The sequence below is a fragment of the Apteryx rowi genome, unplaced genomic scaffold, assembly GCF_003343035.1.
Source record: "Apteryx rowi isolate R43461 unplaced genomic scaffold, aptRow1 scaffold_450, whole genome shotgun sequence".
NCBI classification, from domain to species: Eukaryota; Metazoa; Chordata; class Aves; order Apterygiformes; family Apterygidae; genus Apteryx; species Apteryx rowi.
In genome coordinates, this window is record NW_020450706.1 from 137451 (window position 1) to 150449 (window position 12999).

Genomic DNA, 12999 nt, shown 5'->3' on the forward strand with positions numbered 1-12999 from the left:
GCGATGGGCGAGCGGGACGGCGGGGCCGCGGCGCTGCGGCTGGAGGCGGCCGTGCAGGTCGGTGAGGGTGAGGGTCGGGCTGGGTGAGGCCCCCCTGCCCCCGGCGGGGTGTCGAGGGGCCGCGCTCGGCCCAGCAGGGTCCTCCAGGGCCCGGGCCGGGTCTGTGCGAGGGGGCATCGCGCACGCCGTGAAACGTGTCCTGAACAGGGGGGGAAAAAGCTTTGCTCTGCTTTCTCCGGTGACGCGTTTGCTCGGCTCCAGCCCCTTCTCGTGCCCAGGACGGCAGCCGCAGCAAAGATTCGGTTGCGACAAACCAGCACGTTCAGACCCCAAAACACTTGGCTGAAAAACTCGGAGCAGCAGCGTAGCCACGTCGCGGCAGCGCGAGGGCCGGTGCTCCCGCCAGCCAGGGCTTTGCTCTTTCAGAAGCTGGAGGACACGGTGCTGAGCCCCGCGGCCAGCAAGGACGACAAGGCGCTGCTGGTGCGGGCAGAGGGAGGCCGCGCTGCCCCCACGCCCATCCCTGCGAGGATTCGCCAGATCCTCACGGAGAGCCTGGCCGAGGAGGCCGCCCCGGGTACGGGCCCGGGGGGAGGCTTGGGCAGGAGTTTCGGGCAGGCGTCCAGCCGGGGGACACCTTGCAGGCGGCTTTTTCTGGGGTCTCTTCTCCACCCCCACCGTGCACATCCTCCCTCCCTGCCTGCTGCTGAGAGCATCACTTACACCGTTGACACCGGGCAGATCAGCTCAGAGGCTCGCCGGCTGTACAGGAGACAGGGTGCCACCGTCTCCTGGGCCACCCCTTTGATGGTGGTGTGTGTGCAGAGGCTGGGAAAGGCCCTTAACCCCAGGGAAAAGCTGTGCTGCCTCTCCAGGGCACCCGCTCTCCTGCTGAAGCTCTGTGTGCACCATGGGAGCTCGAGCATCCTTCATCCCTTTCCCTCCCTCCCCAGTGATGTGGGAAACCCCTTCTGCAGCCAACATGCAAGAGGAGAACCGGCTGCTGCAGAAGGAGCTGTCACGCCTGGAGGACCTGCTGGCGCACACCCGTGCAGAGAGGGACGAGATGGCCAGCAAGCACCAGGCCATCAGCGAACGGGTAAGTGCAGGGGCGCAGCAGTTCCTGGGGCAAGGAGTGGTACCTGGGCCATCCCAGAGACATGCGGGGCTGTGCATCGGCACCGTCCCCCTGGAGCAGGCAGAGAGGGAGCACTGGGTGTGGAAATACATGTGCTTGGCTTTCCAGCACTAGCAAGGGCAGTCCCAGCTCCACATTCCTGCCGGCAGCACCTGGAAGAGAGGAGAGGGTGGTGGGGACAGCAGGTAGCTGTGGCTGGAAGACACGTGGGCATTACCAGGTCCTTTCTGGAGCTGGGCTTTTCATCCTCATCGGGAAGCTGGGGAAGAGCCGCATGTCCAGTGAAACCAAATGACCCCAAGGGGTATCTGCTACTCTACAGCCCCTTGGGAGCAGTGTCACCCCTCGCCTCGCAACCACCTACCCCACATAGCACCAGCCAGGGCCTCTCTGAATTTATCCCCTCGCCACAGCAGCTACACCAAACACAAGTGACGTGCCCCCAGAGCTCTGTCCTTGCTAAGCGGCAACCCAGACATGCCTGGCCCCTGTGCTGCACCTAGCTCACACGCTGCACATCCCCTCCCACGCCGCAGGCCTTTCTGTGTCAGCTCCAGACATCCTAGCTGGGCATCACACACATGTGGTCTTAGAGGGGGCATCTCTGGTTTTCATAAAAGACTGGGGGAAAGGCCCTGGCAAGGTCACGTATGGCCATACACCTCTCAGCAGTAGCTCAGCACACAGGCATCACCTCCATGGCCAAGGAACTGGGCGCAGCCAGTTGCCAGTAAGGTCTATAGTGAGTCCAGTAGAGCGGAGCTTGTCCCCGCTAATGGATCTGACTGGGCTAGGACCTGTTGTCTGTGCCTGCTCCTTGCTGGAGCACGCRTCCATAAATCATCTGGGAACACAAACAGCCCAAGGGCCCTGCTCCACCACCCTCCTCCTGCCGCAGCAGCCCGGGGTATTTGCGCTGTGTGCTGCTTTTAACCCTGGCGCTGCCCATCCAGGCTGTGTTTTGTGGCTGTGCTCTGACCATAAAGGGTCTTGTTCACCTTTCCAGGCCTGAGAGCTTCCTCAGACRGGCCTGAACCTCAGGGCTGCCCTGCCTGTTTGGGTTTGTACAGTAGCTATCACAGCTAGGGCTCCTCAGCAGGGCAGAGACTCCCCTTTGTTTCCAGRCAGCCTTCCTGGCTTGCTGGCTGCATCTTTCTACATGCCCTCAGTCCTCCGGCGTCTCCCAGGATTACCCTTGCATGCCGGGAAAGGGAGGCGCGTTCTGCGCCGTTCCCTTGGAGGGAACCTCGGGTGGCTCGGCTCCCCAGGAGCAGCGCCAGGTCCCAGGCACCTCRCTCACCTCGCCAGCCACGCTGCTCCCCGGCTCCGCAGCACGTCCCCTCCTTCCGTCGTGACTGAGCGCAGGAAGGGGCTGGTCGTGCCCCGAGGGCGGTGGTGGAGGCCCCGCCATGCCCGTTTGCAGGGTGCCTGCCTGTGCACACCCTGAGCTCTGGCCATCTCCATGTGGGCAGCTGGAGAAGGCGTTGAGAGCAGAGGCGGCCCAGCGCGGGGGACAAGGCAGCCTGGCCCTGCAGGAGCTGAGGCAACGCTTCGAGGGCGACAAGAAGGCCTACAAACGCAAGCTCCAGGCTTACCAGGATGGCCAGCAGCGCCAGGCTCAGCTCGTCCAGCGGCTCCAGAGCAAGGTACAGACTCAGACCCTGCACCGCAACCAATACAGCACCACAAATAGAGCCTCAGCTGTTGGCCAGGGGAGGCGTGGAGCCAATGCCTACTCTCTCCTCTGCCTCTTTCTCCTCTCCACCTCCTTTTTTCCCCTCTCCTTTCCTGCCTGTCCCTTTTGGCCAAGGTTTTGCAGTACAAGAGGAGATGTGGGGAGCTGGAGCAGCAGCTTCTAGAGAAAACCTCAGAGTCGGAGCCTCGAGAAGAGCTGGTCAGTACAGATGGGCTGCCCCGGCAGGGGTGCAGAGCAAGGCGGGAGGCGTGCTAAGCCCTGACCCCAGCTCTGCCACTGCCCCGCATAGCAACATCCTCACGTACGCTGTGTGCCTCAGTTCAGCTAGAGAAAATGGCCTTGCTGTTAATAATTACAGCCTGTGGGCTGAAGGCAGGCTCTCCAAGCAGGTCAGGATGGTTGGATAGTGCCCAGGCCCCCTGCAAACTGTTCCTGCCCTTGGTCAGAGCAGGAAAGGGAATGGGGGAGGCTCTATGGCAGTGGGAAGTCCCCTTCCAGGAATCAGTGTGGGAAGGAAATCACAGCAGAGCACAGCCACGGGCTGTCTGGGATCCTGGGAACACTTCTGGGGAAGGGAGAGAGAGGCATGGGCCTCAGAGTTGGGTCCTCAGGGTTTGCCCAGGCTTTATATAGCTCAGGTTGTTTGCAGCCCTTTTATATAGCCCAGACAAGATTTTTGGATTTCCTGCAGTGGTTTCCAGTTCCTCTCCATGCCTCCTACAGTCTAGCCTGGCTGAGGAGACACCCTTGGGGCAGGGGTCTGTCCCTCATTGCCTCCCTTTCCTTCCCGTGCCTTCTCCTGCCAGCTGGAGTCCAGGGAGCCCGGGGTGCTTTCGGAGCGGGACCAAGGCCGCAGCTCCAACCTGGAGAACACCCTCATGCATCTGGAGGATGAGAAGCAGAGGTGAGCAGGGCCCAGACCGCAGGCACGGGGCTCCTCACAGCCTGGTAGATGGCAACGCCAGGGGCTGGTGAGCCCCCAGTAGGTGGGCAGCGGGCTCTGCATCTCCTTGCCCAAGCCCTGTATCCCCAGCCAGGTGTATCTGTTTCCAGTTTCCAGTCCCACCCAGGCAGACTGTCTGGTTCCTCGGTGCTGTCCTCAGCCCCATTCGGGGCTGCATGCTCAGCTTGTTCTCACCCTCGTGTGGGGAAGACAAGCTGGCTTGTGTCCCTGAGAGCTGAACGTCACATCCACGTGCAGGTGCTGCCCTGCAACAGGGACCCCYTGCAGCCAGCCAGCAAGAGGCAGAAAGGGGACTCTTCTCTGTCATGCTCCTGGGTCTAAACCCTCCCTGCCTGGACTCAGCACAAGCCTGTAGGGGTCCAGGCAAGACAGAAAAAGCTCCTCAAGCTACTGGGACCTGCAGCTCTGCTTCACACCGCTGAGCAGTTGCAAAACCCACATGGGGTCTTCCCTGCCTCTGGCATTAGGATGTTTGAGGAGCAAGGCAGGCCCCAGAGCAAAGATGCCCCTTCTGGAGAGTGCAGACCCCAAGCCAGGCAACAGAGATGATTGCCCCAGGTGCATCAGGGTGAGGGAAAGAGGGCAAATTCTGAAGACCGCCAGGGTTTCTCTCCCAGGGTGGCAGACCATGGCTGACCACAGAGCTCGGACTCTTGACATTCACATGCTGGTGGGGCTGGTCTGTGCACTAGGAGCGCCGGTTTGTCACAGATGAACTCACTCCTGCGGGAGCAGCTGGAACAGATAAAATCCTCCAACCAGCGCCTGGCAGGGGAGCTGGAGAAGGCCACAGTGGACGTCCACCGCTTGAGAGGCGAGCTGGAGCAGTACCACAGCAGAGAGGTGAGGCCCTGCTCTGGCTCATTCTCTAACCTGGGCTGAAACCTTCCTGAATCACAGGGACCTCGCGGGTCTGTGAGGTGATACAAAGACAGTTATTGGACAGGGAGAGACAGGACAGTGCCCGGTGGGCAGATTGGCAGCTGGTGCGGAGGGCAGCTGGGGAGCCATGCCCTCTCTTGGCACGGTGCTAACTCACCCTGCAACTTGATCCTCGCATCCTGCTCCCATCCCTGTCAGAGCTCTGGCACCTCTTGGAGGAGCGAACGCGGCGAGACCCTCCTGCTCTGGCACCAGGCAGCCTCGCTGCGCGGGCGCTTCATGGACCTCCGGGCTGTCACAGAGAGGTGGGTGCCTCAAAACACCCCTCCAGGGAAGACAGCCGCACAGGAGTCCTGCTGAGGATGGCCTTGACACATGGAGCCTGGGGAGGGTGGGAGGCAGGGCCTGTGGGTGCCAGGCAGGGCAGACAGACCCCAAGTCCAGCCTCGAAGCATATTTCCTACCCTGACCCAAAGAGGGACCTCTCTGTCCTACACCTCAGGGTGAGGACACAGCCAGGGCTGCGGGAGTCACAACCTGCTGCAGGGGAGCAAGAGCAGAGCAGGGGTGCAGAGCCCTGTGCAACTGAACAAGCTGGGGATGTTGCACCAGCGCTGCAGAAAGCCAAGAGGATGTTCTCTCCCATCACCAGAGATCTGGCTGAGGCAAGGACAGACATGGCCAGGATGGCACGACGCCTCCACACAGCCTGCCTTAACCTGRACTCCAACCTCCGCTTGTCCCAGAGCCACACCGCCTGCTCCCTGGAGAAACAGACCCTGCACGGGGCGCGCTTGGAGCAGCAGCTCCGGGACAAGGTCCAGGAGATGATACAGCTCCAGAGCCACTGGGATGGAGAGAAAGTGGAGCTGAACTCCAGGTAAAAGAGCACTGACTGTGGTCTCTCTCCATGTGGGTTGTCTGGAGGATCTGAGCAGCAGGTACTAGGGCAGAGCTCAGGCAACAGGCCTGGGACTTTGGCAGTGAAACTCCTGACTCACTGCCGTCCAACGTGTGGGGAACTGGGTGTGCATTATGGACAGCACGTTTCTCTATGGGCCAATGTCTCCGAAACAGGCCCCTTAGAGCTGCTGACACCTCCTTACATGTTCTTCCTGGAAATGACAAAACAGTGGCCCTGCAAAATAGCCTCGCATTACTCAGGAGATGGCTGTTTACAGGAGCTGCCAGCAGCGGGTGATTCATTTTCCTGCGGTGCGATGTCCTCATACGCTATGCCTGGCCCATCGTCCCGTTCCATCCCTTTGTGCAGAAGTTGTCGCCTCTATGCCAGGGGCTTGCGCGATCCCRCCTGCCAGGCCCCTGCACGTGGCATTCACGGGGCCTCCTCTCTTTCAGGATAACAGAGCTGAGCCTGCTAGCGGAGCGGCTGAAAGAGCAAAACATGGAGAAGGATGAGTCCCTCGCCCGCCTCAAACTAGACATCCAGAAGCTGGTGCGCCCGCCTGCGCCCTCTCCGTCCTGCTGGCCCATTCCACGTGCACCCGCTCCCTCTGCCCAACCCTGCCACTGGCCTCTGAGGGCCTCTTTGTCTTTCAACACAGAAAGCTGCTACCGTAAGGGAGGCAAAGGAAGGCGAGAGTGAACCATTGCTGTGGGCACCGAGTGGCTCTGCTCAGGTGCAGGTCTGGCTCCCACTCTCCGCTCTGCGGTGGGGCCTGGGGCGTTCTGGGTTCAGGTCMCCCACCCCTGTTTGAGTGACTTGGGCTGGTTCCTTAGCCTGTCTCCACGCCTCAGGGTGTCTCACAGCTCCTCCCCAGTGAAGCTTCGCGACAAGACCAGGCTGGGACTCATGGCCTTGTCTTCTCTTTCCACAGTGCCTCTCACAGGACGGCAGGGACAGGGCAGCAGAGGAGGGACCCAGCAGACGGCTCTCCCCGCTGCGCTCCAGCTCCCCGCAGCACCGCCAGGTCTCACCTACATGGGAGCATGAGGCAGTCCTGCAGGCAGCTCTCCACCAGCACCAGCAGCTTGAGCAGGTGAGGGGACATGCAGGGAGAAGGGAGCTCCGGGCTGGGCCGGTGGAGCCAGTGTGGTGGCAGCAGGGACAAGATCTGTCAGGGATGGAGCCCCGGGATGGAAGTTTTGCTCCACTTGCCGTGGCAGCCCTGGCACAGGGGACACAACCAGCTGGATCTTCTCTCTCTCTCTGTGGGCAGGAGCTGCGCTCACAGCTGGAGTCATCCCAAGCTGCACTGCAGGCAGCGAGGAAGCGGGYGAGTGAGTGCCAGCGGGAAGCGCAGGAGGCAGAGCGGCGGGCGCAGGAGCAGCAGCGAGGCCGGGAGGAACTGGCAGAGTCCCTAGAGGAGTGCGAGCGGGACCTGCAGCGCTGCAAGGCCTCTGCGGAGATGCTCAGCCAGTGGGTGCTGGGGAGCAGAGCTGTCGGGTGCCCTGGGCGAGCCCATGGAGGGACCGCAGAGCTCAGCCCCGCTCCTGGCCTTGTCTCCTCAGGGAGAAGCAGGCTGTGGAGGCGAGGGTGGGCAGCCTGAATGAGGAGGTGGACTCCTGCCGCCGGGAAGTGGCCAGGCTGACGGCTGCCAACATGGAACTGCACAGGCACGGAGCCCTCCTGGAGGAGCAGAAAGAGGAGTTGGCCAGCGAGTGGGAGAGGAGCCGGAAAGAGCTGGAGCGAGGGTGAGTTCAGCCGGGCCACTTGGCTGCAGCCACCAGCAAGTCAGCACCCACCCATGGGCACAGGGCCACAGCAGGCAGCCCACCCCGAGGGCCCTGTTCCCAGTGACGGGGAGGCCAGCTCTCGCGTGAGTGCCAGCTGACAGCTCACCCTTCCCCAAGCCAGCGGCGCTGCTAGGGACAGGCCTCATGGCAAGGGTTGTGCTCYGCCATTCGTGTTTTGCCGCCCCCTCCAGGCAGCAATCCCTGGAACAACTGGAGGAGAAGGCCTCAGCCCTGAAGAAAGAGCTGCTGGGGGTGAAGGAGTCGCTCAGCCAGGCCACGTTGGCCAGGGAGGTGCTGGAGGGCGAGAAGGACAGCCTGAGCGGCGCACTGAGGAAGGTGAAGTGAAGCGCATCCCAGGAACCTTGGGTGGGCAGCTGAGGAAGAGGCCTCGCAGTCCGGCTGTCCCTAGCATGGCCATTGCTCCTGCCTGCTGTCCCCCCGCATCCTCCTTCCCCAGAAAATGTCTGTCCATGCATCACTTATCTCAGATGCTTTAGATGCGAGGCGTTAGCTGTTGTGGAGCATTTTGTAGGAAACACACTGTGTCCGAAAGCAATATATGGCCAGCGTGTGGCAAGGCGTTAAAGCTGTGCCGGCTAGTCCAGGCCTGTGAGGCACAAGGCAACCCCTCGCGCTTGGCTTTGCCTCTGGCAGGCACCAGCCCCTCTACCTTGGCCACTGTGCCATGTGCCGTGGCTGCAAGGGAGGGCCCCCGGCTCTCCTGGGTGACAAAGCTGGGCTCTTCCCCCTCCTGCAGGCTGAGGCCACCTGTGCCAAGCTGGAGCTGGCCCTGAACAAGATGCAGCTGGAGGAAGCGGAGCTGAGAGACTCGCTAGCCAAAATGGCTGCCCTGAATGAGGGCCTCGCACAAGACAAGGTCAGCCTGAACGGCACCGTCCTGCAGGTAATGCACACCCGCACGGCCTCGACACCCGCACACCTCCTCCGGCAGAGGACGCAGGAACTCTCCTCTGGGACTCCCCGTGTCCTTCGTCTCCCCGGGGTCCTTTTCCCACCACCTTGCTTCTAGCTGGAGGAGGAGAAGAGCTTGCTGACGGAGCGGCAGCAGGAGCTGGAGCAGGAGCGTGCCAGCCTACGGGAGCAGCTGGCACAGCTGAAGCAGGAGCAGGCCCAGGCGAGCGCGGCCCACCGGAGCCTCGAGCAGAGCTGGCAGGCAGCGGAGGAGCGCTGGGGGCGGCTGGAAGGAGAGCTGCTGGCCACACACCGGCACAACGCCCAGCTGCAAGAGCAGCTGCTGCAGGTACAGCAGGGCCCCTTGCCACCACCTCGACCCCGGAGACAGTGGCTCCCACTCTGCCTCTCCTCTCCCACCCGCAGGCAAGCGGCCAGGAGCAAGCGCTGGCACAGCAGCTAGCGCAGAGCCACCAGGAGACAGAAATGCAGGCTGCGGCTCTGCTCCAGGCCCTGCAGGAGAAGGAGGACCTGGCCAAGGAGATGTCCAGGCTGGCAGTACAGCTCACAGCACTGGAGAGGCAGGAGAAAGGCCTGCTGGAGGAGACAGAGGCTCTACGGTACTGCCTGCCTCCTGGCTCCTGGTGGGAGGGCTGGCTCTGCCTCTTGGGGTGTGAGGCCATGGCAAGAACCCCCAGCACCCCCGCTGCCCACCCAGGCTGTTCCCATCTTTCCCAGGATGCGTCGGGGTACCTGGGGGTGCGTCGCATTGGCACGGCGCAGAAGAGCCAGCCCTGGCCCTTCTCTGGGGCATGGAGGCAGGGGTCCCTGGCAGGGCTGCCCGCTGAGCAGGCTGCTGCGTTGCAGGGCCGAGAGGGACTCCCTGGAAAGCAGCCTGTTCGAGGCGCAGGAGCTGGCGGCCCAGCTGGAGGCCCAGAAGGAGCAGCTGGAAGCAGAGAAGCAGAGCAGYGAGCGGTGCAGGCAGCTCCTGCGAGGTACGACCTGGCCTGCTCAGCCCTTGCGCGTCCTCCCCTTGGCGTGGCAGAGCAGCGTCACTGAGCGGGGACACCCACGTGTCCCACAGCTGAGGTGGAGGAGGCCCGGGAGGAGCTGGTGCTGCGGGAGTCCTTGCTGAGGTCCGAGGCTGAGGCGCTGAAGCAGAAGGCCATGCAGGCCGAGCAGGAGAGGCAGGTAGCCCTCAGGGACCAGGCACTAGCCCACGAGGCAGAGCTGGGACGCCTCCGCCAGGAGAAGGTAAGAGCCCTTACCCCTGTCCCTGCAGCGCAGGACCAGCACACGGCTCCTGCCAGCCCCGCATAGCAAACAAACAGCCCTGGGCGGAGAGCTCTGTGGCCAGGCCTGGATCCTGCCTGTACTTTGCCTGCCAGACCTTCTCCCCGTGGGGAGTTGTGCTTTGCCCAGTGCTGTGGCTGGGCAAATGCCTCTGTATGGGGAATGCAGGGCACCAGGCCGCCCCGTGCCCTGTGCAYCCGCTAGCGGCTTGCTCTGCTGTGCTCCAGGAGGCCCTGACGGAAGCAAAGGCAGAGGCCATTCGCCRCTTGCAGCAGGAGAAAGAAGAGCTGGTGTCCAAGCACAAGGCGGAGAAGGAGGAGCTGACGGAGGCGATGCGGAGCCTGCAGCAAGAGCGGGACGAAAGCCTCCTTCTGCTGGAGAAAGACAAGCAGCAGGTGAGCGGGGCAGCGCTGCCAGCCCACCTCTCAGGCAGCTGGGTGCTGCGGGAGCCCCGTCGTCTGTGCCTGCTCGGGTCCTGGAGTCCACGTGTCAGGGAGAGCAGTGCCACACACCCTCAGCCACCTCCGCTCTCGCYGGAGGTCACCATGGAGGGAGCCATCAGTGGCTTGACCATGGGGCAGGGAGTGAGGCCTGCTCCTACCTGCCACCCCCGCAGCATGTGGCATGTGGCCAAAGGCTCCTCTTGTCGTGGCTTTCAGGCTCTGTCCCGGAAGGAAGCAGAGAAGAGCTTCATGTTGGAGAAGCTGGGCGAAGCCCAGAGGGAGCTTGCGAATGCCAGGATGGAGATGGATCAGGTCAAGCAGGAGGCTCTCACCCGCCAGGAGCAGGATAAGGTGAGCCCAAATCCTTTCCACATTCCCAAAGTGGCTCAGGACCCTTCAGGAAAGGCTTAAGGACCTGCCTTTCTTAGACAGAAGCTTACAGTGGAGAGGACTGGCAAGGTCAAAACTAATAGTGCTCAGTGAATCCACATGGCACCATCTCCTATGAAAAGATGGTTGGAACTGGAGTTGCAAGTAGAGGCTGCGATAGAAACGCAGAAAAGAAGGAGGCGTGCTTGCGCTGCAGCATGTGCTGTAATCCGCTTGTAAACCCACTGGGAGCTCTCGCAAGCGCTGGGCGGTTTGGCTTGTTTTTCCAATCTGAAATGCGTGCCTGGGAGCAGCAGGGATACAGGGGGGTCAACACTCAAGAGAGAGGTTCAAAGGGGGATGTGCACAGGAAGAACGTCCCCCCCAACACAAAACAAACAGTCCGTGGAGGGTAAGGAAATCCAGCCAGAATGAGTTTGCAAAGCGTTGACATCAAAGGTTGTTTGGGAACCAAATGCAACTGCATAAAAAAACGCCTTCCCAAAATTCCTGTAACAGCCCTCCCCACCTCCAGCCTTTTGCAAACCTCAGTGCAGGCTACGAATAGTATGGCAGCAAGCAGGGAGGTTTTGGACCCCGGCTTTCCTCTGTGCAGACCTGCTCTTCTGGCCATCCCTGGCAAAAACCATCCCTTCCGTGAGAGATGATGCTGTGGGCATGAGGAGTCCCCAAAGCATCTGCCTTGCTGTTTGCCACTGCTGCCACACACACCCACACTGTAGGGCATGACATACCTCCAACTGCCAGCAGCAGCCGGCCTTTCAGGGATGAGGACGCAGGCCAGRGAGTGGGAGAATAAAAGCCCATGCACCCACCTCCTCCCTTGGAGGCAATGCCAGGCTGGCAGGAGGGCCTTTCTCTCTGCTTGGGCTTCATCATAGCTCCTCAGCGGGAGATGAGGCAGCAGATGACAAGGGCTGGGACACTCCACCCGGCTCCACACCAAGGAATGCAGCCCCTCTTGCACATCCCAGCCAGGGCACGTCTTTCTGATAGTCCATTCGGACCTCGTCCTGCCCTGGCCAGGAGCAAGGACAGCTGAAACCACAGGAGACATTATTCTGCGTGACCTGTAGTTCTAACTCTCTAGCACATGTCCAGGGCTTGAAAGGCTGACTTGGCCTCAGCATGAACGCTCCTCAGCCCTGTGCTGAGGCCGAGCATCTGAAGGGCTGAGACATGGATTTCCCCTGTCACTGCTCTGCGGGCTGCTCTTTGTGGATGAGAGCAGCTCTGCTCAGGAGAGAGTGGGCTACAACGGGCGCAAGCCACACCAGCATCTCTGGAGAGAGCAGGCTTTGTAACGGCAGTCCAGAAGCCACCCTCCAGCACTTCACTCTCATGCTGCGTGCATAGGCTTGGGCAGAACGTGCATGGAGAAGCTTGCGCCACCAGGAAATATTTCTTTTCCACCCGGTTCAGGAAGCAGCAAGCCCAGGGCAGCCGGAGGGGAGCTGTGCAGAGCCCTTCCTTCCCTCGGCCTCGTGGCAGGGAGGACAGCCATGTGGACAGAAGCATGCTGAGCAAGAACATCTTTTGCCCTAGCTACCGATGGACAGGGCAGTCCAGCAGCAGACCCAACGAGATCTTAATCGGACTGCTCTGAGCTCACTGCTCCGAGCTRAAGTAACTGATTTTACCAGCCCTTGGTGTGCCTGTTCCCCATCCRCTCAGCCTCGGTCATGGTTGTGGGGCTGTGCCTCAGGAAGACTGTAGGAAGCTGGATCCAGTGTAGAGGAAGCAGCAAAACATTGGAGGGATGAACCTGGCCGTGGGGGCAGGCTCACGGGATGGAAACCTTGGCCAGAGCCATGCCAGGTCAGCAGGGCGAGAGCGCGGAGCCAAGCACAGTGAAGGGAAGGGTGTTTAGGGAAGAGSAGGGAAAGGTAACCAAGCAATAGGCTCAAACTTAGCACAGAAACTTTTTAGGCTAGACATCAGGAAAAATTTCCTAACAATAAGGTCAATTAGACCATGGAATAATCTTCTCAGGGAAGTGCTGGAATCCCCATTGCTGGAGAYGTTCGTACTTGGTCTAGACAACTCAGCCGGGACGTTCTGTAGGGAACGGCTCGGCGCTGGCAGAGGGGCTGGGCTGGATGAGGTAATAGGTCGTTTTCCATCTCTGCATTTTATGGTTCTACGAATTTTAGCTCCATTAGAAACAGGAGAGAGCAAAAAAAAAAAGAAAAAAGAGCAAGGGCAAGCGAGAGAGAGGGAAAAATGCAGCGACAACTCAGGCACAAGAGAATGGCTCAAACAGCATTCAACATGGAAGAAAGGAGACCCGGCGTTTCCCTTCTGCCTGCACGACCGTCCGCAGGGTGCACCRAGCCTGAACAGCTCCTGCGGCAGGAGTCAGCCCTGCTTCTCCTCCACCTCCCATCCAGCCATGCCGGTTCCCCARGGCCTGGCAGAGGTGGACACCTGGGTCGCAGCACAGGGGCAAGRGAGGAGCTGGGCCGTGTTGCCCAGGGGGGTAGCGATGCCAGGGGACAGGGTGGCCATGCGTGCGAGCTGTTTGGGGCAGCACAGARTGGGCGAGGGGACCGCAGCAACCTCCTGATGTCTCTCACCCCGGCTC

At 61.2% G+C, this 12999-nt stretch overlaps 1 protein-coding gene across 1 annotated transcript in view; it reads left to right on the forward strand.

Moving 5' to 3' along the window:
• The first annotated feature begins 3 nt into the window (after positions 1-3).
• The window catches only part of CROCC2 (ciliary rootlet coiled-coil, rootletin family member 2), a 28108-nt gene continuing 15112 nt past the window's right edge, over positions 4-12999 (forward strand). The window contains exons 1-20 of the mRNA XM_026077399.1: positions 4-67; positions 407-583; positions 954-1099; positions 2611-2784; positions 2949-3032; positions 3674-3738; positions 4491-4641; positions 5301-5560; positions 6040-6136; positions 6519-6680; positions 6861-7060; positions 7153-7335; positions 7569-7713; positions 8135-8281; positions 8408-8638; positions 8716-8909; positions 9157-9284; positions 9374-9543; positions 9810-9977; positions 10242-10376. Of these exons, the coding sequence (XP_025933184.1) occupies positions 4-67; positions 407-583; positions 954-1099; positions 2611-2784; positions 2949-3032; positions 3674-3738; positions 4491-4641; positions 5301-5560; positions 6040-6136; positions 6519-6680; positions 6861-7060; positions 7153-7335; positions 7569-7713; positions 8135-8281; positions 8408-8638; positions 8716-8909; positions 9157-9284; positions 9374-9543; positions 9810-9977; positions 10242-10376 (3081 nt within the window). The remainder of the gene's footprint in view (positions 68-406; positions 584-953; positions 1100-2610; positions 2785-2948; positions 3033-3673; positions 3739-4490; positions 4642-5300; positions 5561-6039; positions 6137-6518; positions 6681-6860; positions 7061-7152; positions 7336-7568; positions 7714-8134; positions 8282-8407; positions 8639-8715; positions 8910-9156; positions 9285-9373; positions 9544-9809; positions 9978-10241; positions 10377-12999) is intronic.